The following is a 14340-nucleotide window of genomic DNA, read 5'->3' as shown; positions in this document are numbered from 1 at the left end:
CTGCTTGTACCTGTGGAGTGGCTTTCATGCTTTTGGGTGTGAATGCGGGCCTGTGCATTGGGAGCTATTGTAACTATAATCCCTTCTACCAGCTGAAGAAAGAAAATAAATTCTCAAACATCCATGGCTTTTTCTTTTGTGTAAATCACAGGTGTGAGGAAAAACCCAGATGCTGGAAAGGATTGAGAGTTTGAAGGTATTGTGTTGATTTGATCACGGAACCAGGAGAGATTAGTGATCCATCAGTGTGGGTGAAAACAAGGGATTCAGGAAGAAGCATTTGCTGAGTTACAGTTAGGATGGTGAGCATTTATTGAGTGTGTGCACGATGCCAGGCACTGTGCATACTAATTCCTCCCCGTTTTATAGGCAGAGGTATTACCTATAAGATTACACACTGTTGAGATGCTTACTCTCTAAACTGGACACATATATAATTTGGAGTAAAATAAAAATTACAAGAAAGAGAAAGATTCCATAGGCAGTAGGAGTGAGGCCAGGGTTGTTGGTTTTTTTTTTCTTTTTTAATTTTTATACAACTTGTAAAGGTTACTTTCCATTTACGGTTACCACAAAATATTGGCTCTATTTCCCGTGTTGTACAAGACATCCTTGAGCCTATCTTACACCCAAAAGTTTGTACCTCCCCCTCCTCCACCCCTATATTGCCTCTCTCTCCTTTGCACTGGTAGCCACCAGTTTGTTCTCTCTATCTGTGAGTCTGCTTCTGTTATGTTGTATTCACTAGTTTGTTGTTGTTGTTTTAGATTCCACATATAAGCAGTATCATTCTGTATTTCTTTCTCTGTCTTACCTCACTTAGCATAATGCCCCCCCCCGTCTGTCCATGTTGCTGCAAATGGCAAAGTTTCGTTCTTTTTCAGGGCCAAGTAGTATTCCATTGTATAAATATACCACATCTTCTTTATCCATTCATCTGTTGATGGACAGTTAGGTTGTTTCCATATCTTGGCTATTGTAAATAACGCTGCTATGAACATTGGGGTGCGTATATCTTTCCAAATGAGTGTTTTGGGAGTTCTTTCAGATATATGCCCAGGAATGAGATTGTTGGATCATATGGTAGTTCTAGTTTTAGTTTTTTGAGAAACGTGCATACTGTTTCCCACAATGGCTGCACCAGTTTACATTCCCACCAGCAGTGCAGGAGGGTCCCCTTTTCTCCATGTCCCCGCTGTCCTCGACAGCACTTGTTATTTGTAGATGAAGCCAGGCTTTGAACTTGTCCTTTACCTACACCCCAGCCTATTCTTTCTACTACTCTCTGTGTCCTCCCCCTACTGGTACTAGTAAGAATATTAATTTGTTACCTTCCTATCAGTAATAATAATGTTTTATCCTGATATTCCAATGATGCCCATGGAAGTGAGTGCTGAACGACTTCTGAAGTGAGATTTCTCACTGTTGTGCTAAGAACATTCGATCAAGAGTCAAAAATTGACAGATCCTTGTCTCCTAACCCCAATTCTAACCATGTTACTGTGGCCAGTTCTTTGCACCTCGTCACAGCAGTCCCTCTGTCCTTAAAACAATTCACTCAGGAGCAGGGTGAGAACTGCTATGGGGTCATGGAAAGCACCTATGGTTCCCAGCCTCCAGCCAGAGTGGTGGGTAAACAGAGGTGCCCGTGTCCCGGGGTAGCTAATCTGGCACACACAGCCCTTGAGAGCAGAAGGGCATTTGCTTACGTATTGAACCAGGGAAGGTCTTGACAGAAAAGCATTTCCGGCTTTTCTTAAAAACTCAAACTCGACGTCTCTTGGACAGTCCATTTGGGACCGGTTTCAGTCCAGATGGATATCCCTTCAAGTGATTATTTTTCCTTGAGCCTTTCCAGGAGTTCCAGCACGGGCAGGCTGCCAGGGGACACTGGCTGCTCAGATGCTGTGGCGACATCCCACATGAGCCAGGGACAGCCCAGCCCAGCTGTGGGCCTTGCCCCTCTGCCCTCCTCTCTCAGGCCTGACCTCCTGCGGACACAGAAGTGGGCCACATCCCCGTGCGGTGGACCCACGCAGAGGACAGATCTCCCTGTTTTTCCAGAGGTGGCAAAACCCACTAGGAACACCCGCCGGTGTCACAATCGTCACGTGGATGAGATACGATAATGGCAGAAGCCAGGAACGAAGGAGGAGCTTCACCCAGGCTTGAGGAAGCCTGTCACTCTAGTATGCTGACGTTAGAAGCAGATGAGGGAGCACGACTTAGGGAGGAGGGAGACCGGGGGGGCGGGGTTAGCTCCATGCCAAGCAGAGGAGTTCAGTGGAGGAAGGGCAGCAGAGCGGCTGTGCGTCTTGAAGAGTCCCCTCCAGCATCTTTCCATCAAGGAGATGGAGATGTGATCAGAACAGTGACTCCGAGTCAGTTTGTTGCCCTCAGAGCTTCCCTGAGCCAGGGAACACCCAAATGCAACTGTATTCTTACAGGTGGATTTAATTTTTTTTAATTATTACATTACATTTAGTCACTGTATTCATTGCCCCCAAATCTATAGATGAACAGGGCCCCCCCAAACTGTTATTCTTGGTGCTAATAATATAAAGAGAGGGACTCTTTTCTCCTGCCTGTCCTCATTCCACTAACATCTCAGCTGTAGATGGTCATGGCAGATCCCTGCCTTCCCAGCCCTGTGTGGCATGTGTCACTTCACTGACTGAAGGGTCCTGCACCCTGGTGCAGACTTGAACTTGCTTTTGGTGACCCTAGAGGGAGAGAGAGCTTGTTTACACAGCGTGATAGCATCCAGGGCTCTCCACCTCTGACTCTGTAGGATTTTCCCTCTGAGGTTTCAGCGCTGCTGTGCCCTGGATCACCACTAGGTGGGCTCATTGAGCCTGGTGCTGGGTGATGTGCTGGGGGGTCCCTGCTGGCAAGCCTGTGAAGTATGAAGATCTCTCTCTCACTTCCTTAATCAACTCCGCCTCTAACACGGTATGCCACGCCCCCTGCAGTCCCTGATTAGTGCTAGGTGGAGTGCAGCGGTGCCCTGTACGTTTTCTCCCCCTCTCATCCCTATGATTGTGTCTCTCTTCCACATGGGACCATCAGTTCGTGTCTCCAAACTCTGCCTCAACACTTGGGATGCCACGGGGATCCCTACCTCATGAGGCAGCCCAGCTCATTTTAACAGTTCTAATTACTTTCTCATTTCTACTGTATATAGTCGTTGCTCAGTATTTGCGGGGGATTGGTTCCAGGAGCCCCCGATGCTCGAGCTCCCTGGTCGACGTTCCATGTAGGTCGTTCTGCATCCTCAAATTCAGCCAGCTGCAGATGATGTAGTACTGCAGGTATTTATTGAAACAAAAATCCCCGTATAAGTGGACCTGCGCGGTTCAAACCCGTGTTGTTCAAGGGTCAGCTGTGTATCAATGTAATTTGGAGGTCAGTTCTGCTCTCCTGCCTTCCACGGAGGGCCCTTTATAGATCTGAGCATTGCACCTCTGCTCCGGCTTTTTTCTGTCCCCCAGGCCACACATCTTCAGTTGCCTCAGCTGTTACTTACCTGTCTTGGGTCCAGACCTCCCACTAACCCCATCGCTCCACCCTGGGCATGCCCGCCAGTGTCCCCTTGCCTCAGGACTTTGTGGCTTTACCAGTGCCGTATGCTCCTGCAGTATTCATTCCATTATTGGGAATACTGTGCTTTTTAAAATGAAGCTTATAGTTACGCCAGCTTTTAGGCACCATACCCAACTGTTGGTTCATATTGAATGGATGGTCAAACAGAAATTCCTGGGCTCTTTGATGTGAACTATTCTTAAGTCAGATTGCTCCAACCCTGCTATTAGACTAATTGAGCTATTGAAACCAAGGGCAGGGCATGTATATTTATTCTCGTTCATCTTTATTTTTTTGGTTTTGTGCCATCACTTCCAGCTTCTCAGGATATGTTTGAATATTAATTGCAGTAATATATTAAGCATCCCTTTTAGCCTTCTGTTACCTCTGAATATGATAACCAAAACACTAATAAAATGGTGAACAGAATAGAACTGAAAATAGAGTTCTGGCATACCATTTGCCCCATGCTGACACTGAATAATTAAGGTCCACTGTACATACTAGAAACAAGGTAAGTGTTTGATGAATGAATATGTGATCCACTTCCTTTGGGGCATTCTTGTTCAGTCAACCATGAAGGTATCTAATTACGCTATCATCCAACCCACCCTTCTCCATCCCAGAAACCTCAAGGATATCAGAGTTGGGCCTGTTTTTAATATTTAACCTAAATGAAGTGCCCTTGCACTACACAGATCTTCCTGTGTAATAATTTAGTAAAGCAAGAGGTTTGCATGTCAGGACTTCAAGAATCCTTGCCATGTCCTAGTGACCTCTCCCATCAGGTCCAGGTGTTCTGTCTTTTAAATGGTCATATGGTTTTTCCAGAACTGACACAAGCTCACCAGGCTGCATTTCCTCCTCTTTAAAACCGAAACCACGTCTCTGCTGTGCATGGACATACATGCCAGACAGTCATGGGTTTCACTCAAACTGAGAAACTCGCAGGATGGAGGGTGCTGGGCAGAGCAACCTAGTTTATTGCCCTGACCTTGGAATGCATTTTTAGGACTGTATGTATCAGATTCTAGGAGTGTCTTCCATTCAGAGCAGTTGGTTGTTATTTACAGGACTCGGAATCAGTGGGGATCATCTCATTTTCCTAACACTTCCAAAGCAATCTGAATCCATGTTAATGGGGGTGGGGGGGGGGCTCTGGGGATTTTTGAATGATATCAAAGATATAAATATCTTCCTTTATTAAAGTCTGTTTTTTCTCCTGGAGATGATGGAATTATACATAAAATGTACAATAACAGCCTTTTTGAAGTGTATTTCCTTATAGTTCTTGAAGATGGAAAGAGCCAGAAGAAAAGGAGCATCTGTTACTTAGAACTGTATTGGGTCTAGGTGACCCCCAAGTAAACAGCTGAGTTCTCCCTAAATATTAGCTGCTTATCTCCCAGGCTCCATCGATTCTGTTTGCTCACAGCACCTAGTTTGGTTTCCCAGCACCTACTCCATCCGAAGAGGCTCCAGACGTTTACTTTACTTAGAAGCTTATGCAGACAAGCTGAGTTTCTCACACCTTGCTGTGCATGTGAATCATCTGGCGGTGTTGTTAAAATGCGGACTCTGAAATCAGGAGGTTTGGGTGGGGCCTGAGGTTCTGCTTTTCTAAAGCTGCCGGGGGAGCTAGTCTGAGGACCACACTTGGAATAGCAAGGTCTTATTGCCACTGAGCTAAATTTTAAGATACTGATGAGAGAGATACAAATGTAGATATAAAGATGCTTAAGATGGATGTATTCAGAACAGCGATTAGCAGGCAAATTGTATGTAGTCAACCCTAAATAAATTTGTCTCGATCCATCTATTAATTCCCTGTTCACTTCCCCTTTCCTAATAATAATGTTGAAACCTATGATCTGCATGTGTGGCTCTTCGGTAACTTAGCAGTTATACAGTGGTGTGTGGCCCCGTGTCTCTTGTTGTGACAGGTACATCCGGAGGTGAACTCCGGGACCCAGGTGAACCACTGGTGCGTTTCAGCACTGAAAAGGCAATGAGGGACATGCAGCTAGAAAGAGACCCTAAAAGCAGACACCCACTCTCCTTTTTTCTTCTCTTCTTCCTAGTCTCTCTCTTTCTCCCTTCCTTTTCCCTGCTGTACTTTGCACCTTCGCAATTTACCTCTCTGTTCTTTTAATTTATGAACTATCATCCAATGTACCAGGGACATGGTGGCGTCCTGTGGCGCCCTCTCGTGGTTCACTGAAAATACAGCAAGATACAGTCCCTATCCTCACGATGATTTCCCCTGATGAGAGATACAGACAGTATAGAGAGCTAATGAAACACAGAGAAAGGGACACATGCCCCAGAACTAGAGAGACGCGACTCCTCCAAGCTGCGCTGGTAAATAGGAGACAAGGTCCTCCTAAAGGTAGGAGGAGGGAGTGTTGAAATTTGTATCAGTTTGGCCCCAGGTCGCTCCAGTTAATCTTTGTATCCTTGATTCATCATTTGTATTATCTGGAAAAGATGTTTATCAATGGACAGCTTTTCAGAAGAGTATATTTGAATCTGTGTGGTAAGGCCGATATGGTCCTAGTTGGTCCATTAGCAGAAGACCAGCCATGGAATCTATACTGAGATCTTTAGGGCCAACTGAGTCAGCCAGTGTCTTTCAAAAAACAACACAGTGTAAATAAACCAAGGCACTGCCGAGAACCAAGTCAGCATTCGTATTCAGATTCACTAAAGCTGAGTTCTTTTTTTAAAAGTACCTTCAGAGGGGTTTTCTAGGTTTGTGTATGGTGCATTCGGTTGTACAGCAGTTTTACATTTGCATTGCTAATGGACCTCTTTCTGAATGCATTTGACATTTTACTTGGCTTTGAAAGGACTTTTATGCCGCTATTTTTTCTTCCCTAGAGCTGCCTTGGGCTAATTAACCTAGTGCCTTACTGGCTGGGCCTACTGTATTCTCATTCCGGATTCTGACATACTACTCTTGCATGAACTTCCCTAATGAAATCCTGTGGGGTTTTATTGGATCAGTGCTGCTGTGGAGCCAGCAGGGGGCGCATGGAACAGTTCGCTTTGAGTCCATCTCCTAAATGACTTTCCTTTGCTAGTCTGTGTGGGAACAGAGTTTATGCAGTTCTTTCTTAGCGTGACTTAAAACCTAGAGATAAAAAGATCAGTATCAGTACTTTTTAAGTAGTCAAAAGGGGCAGCTGTTTTCAGTTTTTGTAGTTTAATTTTATTCTATCATTGTTTTGAAAATAGCACTGTCATCTTAATCTATTTGCACATATTGGGTGTAAATTACATGCCATGCATTTCATAAGAGAAGGCTATACAGAATGGAGTTATCTGGGACTTACAGAGCCCTAGGTCGGGGAGGGTAGTGCTGAAAACTGCTGCCTTAACTGTGTCTGTTTTAACATCAGACTATAGAAAAGCGGGCCTGTGTAGGAGAAATGCTAAAAACCCAGGGCCTGGAATTCCCAGAGCCTGATCCAGGGCTTCCCGGGGTCACAGCGCGTGACATGGCTCACGGCTGCAGCTGCTGCCTGTAGGCTGCCCTCACAACTGCCGCCTGTAAGCCTGGTCCCTGTTGGTTCCATTGATGATCTGCCTCTTGCCAGGTGGGCATCTGTCTGCCTACACAGTCATGGTAACAGAGTTCTGTGGTTCCTGAAAGACTGAGATTAGGTGTCCATGAAAACTGGCTCCAGGCTCACTACTTGTATGTCCAGGTTGAAACACTCGGGCCTGATTGGTCCAGCAGAGGTTTCATCTCTAGGGTTGAGGGTAGATTGGTTCTTTATGGAGCGTGTGGAGAGAAAATTCAAAGACCACTTGGAAAGGAAGTGAGAGGCAGAGGTAGAGCAAGCGTAAAGCCACCCTCGTTAAGCACACCCGCGGTGCCTCAGCCTGGTTATTGCATTTTTTTAAAACCATAACCATGTTCCTGTTTTAACTGTCCAACAGATTCCTTTTGGCTTTCTGTTAACCATGTGAGTAGCTGTACTGGGAGTTGTTTGGAAACTTGTAGAGAACACGATTATTTGGGGCTCCCTCTGCTGAGTTGGCCTGTGTATAGTGTGTGTGCACGTGCGTGCATGCGTGTGTTAGGGAGGAGAGAATCGTTGTAGATCCAGTATGGACCCAGAGTCAGTGGAATCTCTCAGGAGCGCCTTTGGCAGAGGAGGACTCAGACACAAGGTATGAAGTCCGCTGAGGATTTCCGTTCCTAACCTTGTCCTCCCAGTGCCTGGCTCAGAGGGTAGGTCTGGCTGACCTTCACCGGTGTTACCCACCTTGTGGGCATCGTTTGATTGCCCAGCGAGGTAAAGAAGAGCTAAGGTGTGGGAGTGGCATTTCTGGAGGCGAAACTAAGAAACGCATTGTCTACCTTCTGGAAAGAGAAAAAGAGAAGAGGGTCTTGAGAGAGGTGTCTTAGGAGACTTGCTAAATCCATAAAAAAGAGGTTTTGACTTGCTGCATGTTGTGATGATCTTGCTGACGTCCTAAACAGTGCGGCCGGCCAGCGTTTTACCTGCTCTAATGTGGGGACGGGCGGGGGCGGGGGTGTGTTTGGAATTCACGTTGACACCAGAAGCTTAGTCTCAATCTCGAGGAGGACGTTCTTTTCCGGTGCTGATGTTCTGATCGCCTCTCTCCTCCCTCTCCTCTTCCCCTTGTCCCGACCCTCTTCCTTTTCCCAGATTCCAGGGCGGCTGCTGGCGGATCGCACCCACAGGGAGATGATTCCTCATGAAGAGCCTGGATCCCCTACAGAAATCAAATGTGACTTTCCGTTTATCAGACTGAAAGCAGAGCCAGCCAGAGAGTGAAACGGTCACCGTGGAGGGGGGACGGCGAAAAATGAAATCCAACCAAGAGCGCAGTAACGAATGCCTGCCTCCCAAGAAGCGCGAGATCCCCGCCACCAGCCGGCCCTCGGAGGACAAGGCCACGGCTGTGCCCAGCGACAACCACCGCGCGGAGGGTGTGGCATGGCTCCCGGGCCACGCGAGCGGCCGGGGCCACGCGGGCGGGCGGCTAGGGCCGGCGGGGCCCCCGGCAGAGCTCGGTTTACAGCAGGGAATAGGTTTACACAAAGCGCTGTCCGCGGGGCTGGACTACTCCCCGCCCAGCGCGCCCCGGTCCGTCCCGGCGACCACGACGATGCCCGCGTACCCGCCCCCGCAGTCCGGGGCCCCGGTGTCGCCCGTGCAGTACGCCCACCTGCCGCATACCTTACAGTTCATCGGCTCTTCCCAGTACGGCGGGCCCTACGCCGGCTTCATCCCTTCTCAGCTGATCTCCCCCACGGCCAGCCCCGTCACCAGTGCGGTGGCCTCGGCCGCGGGGGCCGCCACTCCATCCCAGCGCTCCCAGCTGGAGGCCTATTCTACCCTGCTGGCCAACATGGGCGGCCTGAGCCAAGCCTCGGGACACAAGGCTGAGCAGCAGCAGCACTTGGGCAGGACCGCGGGGCTCCTGCCCCCCGGGTCCCCACCACCCACCCAGCAGAACCAGTACATGCACATCTCCAGCTCTCCGCAGAGCGCCGCGCGCCCGGCCTCCCCGCCAGCCATCCCCGTCCACCTGCACCCACACCAGACGATGATCCCGCACACGCTCACCCTGGGGCCCTCCCCGCAGGTCGTCGTGCAGTACACCGACTCCGGCAGCCACTTTGTCACCCGTGAGGCCACCAAGAAAGCCGAGAGCAGCCGGCTGCAGCAGGGCGCGCAGGCCAAGGAGATCCTGAACGGGGAGATGGAGAAGGGCCGCAGGTACGGGGCGCCCACCGCGGCCGACCTGGGCCTGGTGAAGGCGGGCGGCAAGGCCGTTCCCCACCCGTACGAGTCCAGGCACGTGGTGGTCCACCCCAGCCCTGCCGACTACGGCAGCCGCGACTCCTCCGGGGTGCGGGCCTCTGTGATGGTCCTGCCCAACAGTAGCACCCCTGCCGCCGACCTGGAGGTGCAGCAGGTCACCCACCGAGAGGCCTCCCCCTCCGCCCTCAACGACAAAAGCGGCCTGCACCTAGGGAAGCCCGGGCACCGGTCCTACGCGCTGTCTCCCCAGCAGGCCCTGGGCCCTGAAGGCGTGAAGGCCGCCGCCGTCGCCACGCTGTCCCCCCACACGGTCATTCAGACCACACACAGTGCTTCGGAGCCCCTCCCGGTGGGACTGCCGGCCACTGCCTTCTACGCAGGGACTCAGCCACCCGTCATCGGCTACCTGAGCAGCCAGCAGCAAGCGATCACCTACGCCGGCGGCCTGCCCCCGCACCTGGTCCTCCCCGGCACCCAGCCCCTGCTCATCCCTGTGGGCAGCGCTGACATGGAGGGGTCGGGGGCGGCCTCGGCCATCGTCACGTCGTCGCCCCAGTTTGCTGCAGTGCCTCACACATTCGTCACCACCGCCCTTCCCAAGAGCGAGAACTTCAGCCCCGAGGCCCTGGTCACCCAGGCCGCCTACCCAGCCATGGTGCAGGCGCAGATCCACCTGCCCGTGGTGCAGTCGGTGGCATCCCCTGCAGCCGCGCCCCCTACGCTGCCTCCCTACTTCATGAAAGGCTCCATCATCCAGCTGGCCAACGGGGAGCTGAAGAAGGTGGAGGACTTAAAAACGGAAGACTTCATCCAGAGTGCAGAGATCAGCAACGACCTGAAGATCGACTCCAGCACTGTGGAGAGGATCGAGGACAGCCACAGCCCGGGCGTCGCCGTGATACAGTTCGCTGTCGGGGATCACCGAGCACAGGTAACGTTCATCCGGATCACACAGGTAGGGGGACACCCCGCCGCACCACCTTCACCGCTTCCCGGCAGTGAATTTCTTCCGAGAGGCAGACCTGTCAGTGGCTGTGGGGATGGATGATGGAGGGTTTTTATTCACACCTGGAAGTTAGACTCGTCACGTTTCCCAACCACGTTCTCTAAGAGAATTAAGCCCTCGTACACCAAAGCACCTGCTGTTTGTAATGAATTAACTTCTCTGTGTCTAGAGTGGGGCTGGTCAGGTACCGTTCTTGGGACAATTAAGAAGATCGCCACTCAAGCTATTTTTTTGTTCTGTGGTTTAGATGAGGAACCCTGATTAAGAAAAGTCATCTGTTCCCCTCCCCCCCCTTCTTTTGGTCAGGAAAGGACAGTGCTGGTTAAGGTGAGAACGTTAAGTGCCCAGAGTGGCCACACCCCATGACATGTCTTTGTTGTAAAATGTAGGTTTTGTTATTATTTAGGTATGGTGAGGCCAGCAGATGAGAATACAACAGCCATTGAAAAGATAGCTTGTTATACTCAGATGCCAAGAGGAGGGTTTGTGTCGTGCCATGTGGGGCCACGTGGGGAAGCACCAGGGTCAGTCAGGAGGCACTGAGATTGAGAAACCATGGGCAAGAGCCTTGATCGTGGTTTCAGGGGGAAGGAGTGGGTGAGGCAGGGTAGGCAGACTTCGGATCGGCTAGTTGGAATCATTTCAGCAGGCCCTGGGCACAGGAGCTGTCCCTGGGTGTCTGGTACCTGGCCCTGGGGTGATCAGGGCTGGTGGACAGTGGCCCAGAGAGTGAAAGCTCCACAGAGGAGGTAGCTGGGTTGTGGGTGTTTGCTTTGCATATGAAGGACGTTCTCCCAGGCAGGTGAGCTGTCAGCTGTCTCTAGCAATGAGCTAACCCAGGGAGGCACAGTCCATCCAGAGTCAACAAGGCCCCAGGATGTCAAAGCATCAGATATAGAGAATGAAAGGCGTGGTTAATATCGTCTGCAAAGTCAGGGCTGTCCCAGGTGAGCTCCTGGACTTCTGATATATAGGAACCCCAAGGACCAGATGTAGCCAAGCTGAGTCATGTTAAAACTGGAACTGTGATGAGCTCTCTTCGTTTCCATGGGTTCCTTCAGTCCACTCTTCTCCAGTTTCTTAAATCACTTGAATGCGTTTATTCTGCCCATGTGTACGAAACAGCAGTTTCACTGCCTAGCTTGCTTGGAGTCAATCAGGTTTGGCCCTGAGGCCAGGAACTGCCCTGGTGGATGGTAGAGACTCACTCCCTCTGGGAATGGTTTCACTGAGGCCTTTTTTTTTTTTTTTTTTGTGGTATGCGGGCCTCTCACCGCTGTGGCCTCTCCCATTGCGGAGCACAGGCTCCGGACGCGCAGGCTCAGCGGCCATGGCTCACGGGCCCAGCCGCTCCGCGGCATGTGGGATCTTCCCGGACCGGGGCACGAACCCGTGTCCCCTGCATTGGCAGGCGGACTCTCAACCACTACGCCACCAGGGAAGCCCCTCACTCAGGACTTTGAAACACTCAGATGTGACAGCACCTCCTTCAGGTTGAAATGAGTTGAAAAATGGTCATGGCATAGCTGGTATTTGGGACATTCAAAGAAAATAAACTAGTTAATGGTTTGAATTGTTTTTTGTATATTTAAAAGAAAAAGATCAAGTGAGGTAGGGGAGCCCGATTTTCCAAAGCATTTTCCAGAACTGCTTGTGAATGTCCGGATGTGGGATCGTGCACGATATCAGGGGACCTGTGTTGCCAGGAGCTTTTAGCCCCGAAGACTTTTCTTTTTTTATGGTGAGATGTTGCTGTAGCCTTTCGTAAGGCCCAAGAAAGATTTCTCAGAGTTCTGATTTAAATATATATATATAGCAAAAAGGAGAATATTTGGAAAAGGGCATCATTATTTAGAACTCACTACCCGTCTGTAGTTTCTGTTCACTCCCACTGTCCTACATGGATTAGGGGTGGATGGATACTAGTTGAAAGAACAAGCTGTCTTTAGCAAAGTTGTCTTTTAACAGACCCCAGGTGAAGCCTGGAAAATAAACAAGAAGGAGAAGTAAACATGTTTTTTCATGGTCCTTTTAATCCTTAAAGCACTACTGTGAAGAGAGGTAGGCATGGAAAGAGGGGTGATCTTGAAAATGCTGCTGTCTCCGGCCTAGCATCTCTTTCAGTAAAGAGCAGCTCTGAGCTGAGGGCTCATCTCCAAGGCCCTGGCAGCCTCCGTAGTCATCAGGAGCTTCACAGACCTCTAGGTTTCACATCGACCCGACCCGGCAGTTCTTAGAGAGGAAGCATCTCTCTGTTTGCCCCGCTGGATCCTTTGCAGAGTGAACGCTTAAACGATGGTGAAGTCGGCTTCCATGTGGGAAGTCTCGTTTCCTTCCCATCGCCAGACCACCAGTCTCCTCGCTGACAGCCAAGGTGCAAATAAGAAGGCCGCGTGTTTGTCAGGGTCTGCTCACAGGTCTGTGGCTTCGGCTCCAAAGGGTGGCTGGAGTTTCACGCTGTAGAGACACACGTGCGGGGCCCCGACACCACCAGTGATTTGTCACTTTACCCCCAAAGCCTATCAGAAACAGGCTGACGTCATCACAGCTAAAATACTCCACCAGCTGTGCTTACCACAAGTGACAGGAGCAGAGTCAGGAGGGAAGCAGAGGAAGCGAGAGGGGGAGAGGGAAGGGAGACAGAAAACGAAGGCCTGGATTTAATTTACACTCCGAGGGCTGAGGACTTCCCTCCATCCTCAGCGGCACTCGGTGGGGTTTTCTCCCCTGGTCTGTCTGCTCAGTGGATTCGAAATCACTAACACTTGCACCCACAGGGAGATTTAGAAACATGCAAATTGTTGCACTTAATGAGCAAACTCACAAATTGGATTGGGGAAGTTGTGGAAGGAAGGGGTGGTTTGCTAGAGGACAGATGGCTCTATGACCCCAGGCATAAATCCTGCACGGAAGCAGGACCACAGGGATGCTTGACTTCATAACCAACCACGGGCATCCCCGGTGAATGTAGTGTGGCTGGTGGGGAGAAGCCACGAGCCTGGGGTCTGGTTGGCTGCAAGGCAAGTGGTCTCACCTCTCAGAGCTGGGGGTTTTCTCATCGCTAAAATGGGCAAATGATTCCTTATACAAGATCATATCTTGGGCCTCTTCTCGTTTTTGTAATCCCTTGCTTTCCTACCGTGCAGAACAGGTGTTATAAAATTTACTAGCATCCACTAAGCAAAAACCAAAGGGGGGACATAAAGGGAAACTTCCCTGACTTCATGCTTACAATCAGCGCATAGACCTCGTTGGAAGGAAAGCCACCCTGATAGAGCCCAGGGAGTTTTCACTGAGGGCATTGTTTTCAGGAGCCAAATTCCGAATTATTTTTGTGTGAAAGACACCTCCAGGGTGGTCTCCAGCTAAAGCTCCAGATGAGGCAGCGTAGGAGAAAATTGCTTTTGCGTGTTCGTCACCACCCGTGAGGTTTTGTCCTACCCAGTGCAGTATTTCTCGGCCCAGGCAAAGCGTCCTTGCATCCGAGTTCCCCCACGCCGGTGCCGTGGGAGAACAAAAAGGGCATCCCAGGCATTGTCTGTTAGCCTGTGCGCACCACAGGAAGCCTCTTCAGAGCCACCCGTGGTCTCCTTAGTCCGTGGCGAGTCCCAGAAGGGATCCCCAGGTGATAGCATCAACGTGGGAGCCGGTGTGATGCGGCTGGAGGATGGAGCGTGGTCTGCTTGGGTGGGAAGCAGGTTAGCTGGTCAGAAAATGCAGGACCCGGATCCACCAGTCTGGAGCTTGTGCAAACCATGTACAGATCAGTGCACACATACTTCACGGTACAAATTACGTGTGAGCCTTCCATTCAGTTTATGCCGTAGTGCAAAGAAAGAAGTTTGTCAGACGGATGCAAGAAAATACGTTCGAAGGAACCAGCACAGTAGGTAGCACGTAGTAGGCCCTCGCCAATGTTAGTTTCCTTTCCCTGCTTCCACTTGGGTG

At 50.4% G+C, this 14340-nt stretch overlaps 1 protein-coding gene across 3 annotated transcripts in view; it reads left to right on the top strand.

The window, feature by feature from the left end:
* Window positions 1-14340, top strand: part of ATXN1 (ataxin 1) — a 245872-nt gene that overhangs the window by 214213 nt on the left and 17319 nt on the right. For all 3 annotated transcript variants that reach the window (XM_060023597.2, XM_060023599.2, XM_069541081.1), the window contains one exon: window positions 8265-10317. In XM_060023597.2, the coding sequence (XP_059879580.1) occupies window positions 8425-10317 (1893 nt within the window). In that variant the 5' untranslated portion in view covers window positions 8265-8424. The remainder of the gene's footprint in view (window positions 1-8264; window positions 10318-14340) is intronic.

Source organism: Delphinus delphis, chromosome 10 (genome assembly GCF_949987515.2).
Source record: "Delphinus delphis chromosome 10, mDelDel1.2, whole genome shotgun sequence".
NCBI classification, from domain to species: domain Eukaryota; kingdom Metazoa; phylum Chordata; class Mammalia; order Artiodactyla; family Delphinidae; genus Delphinus; species Delphinus delphis.
Note: the sequence above shows the minus strand (reverse complement) of the source record. Positions and strands in the feature narration are given on the sequence as shown.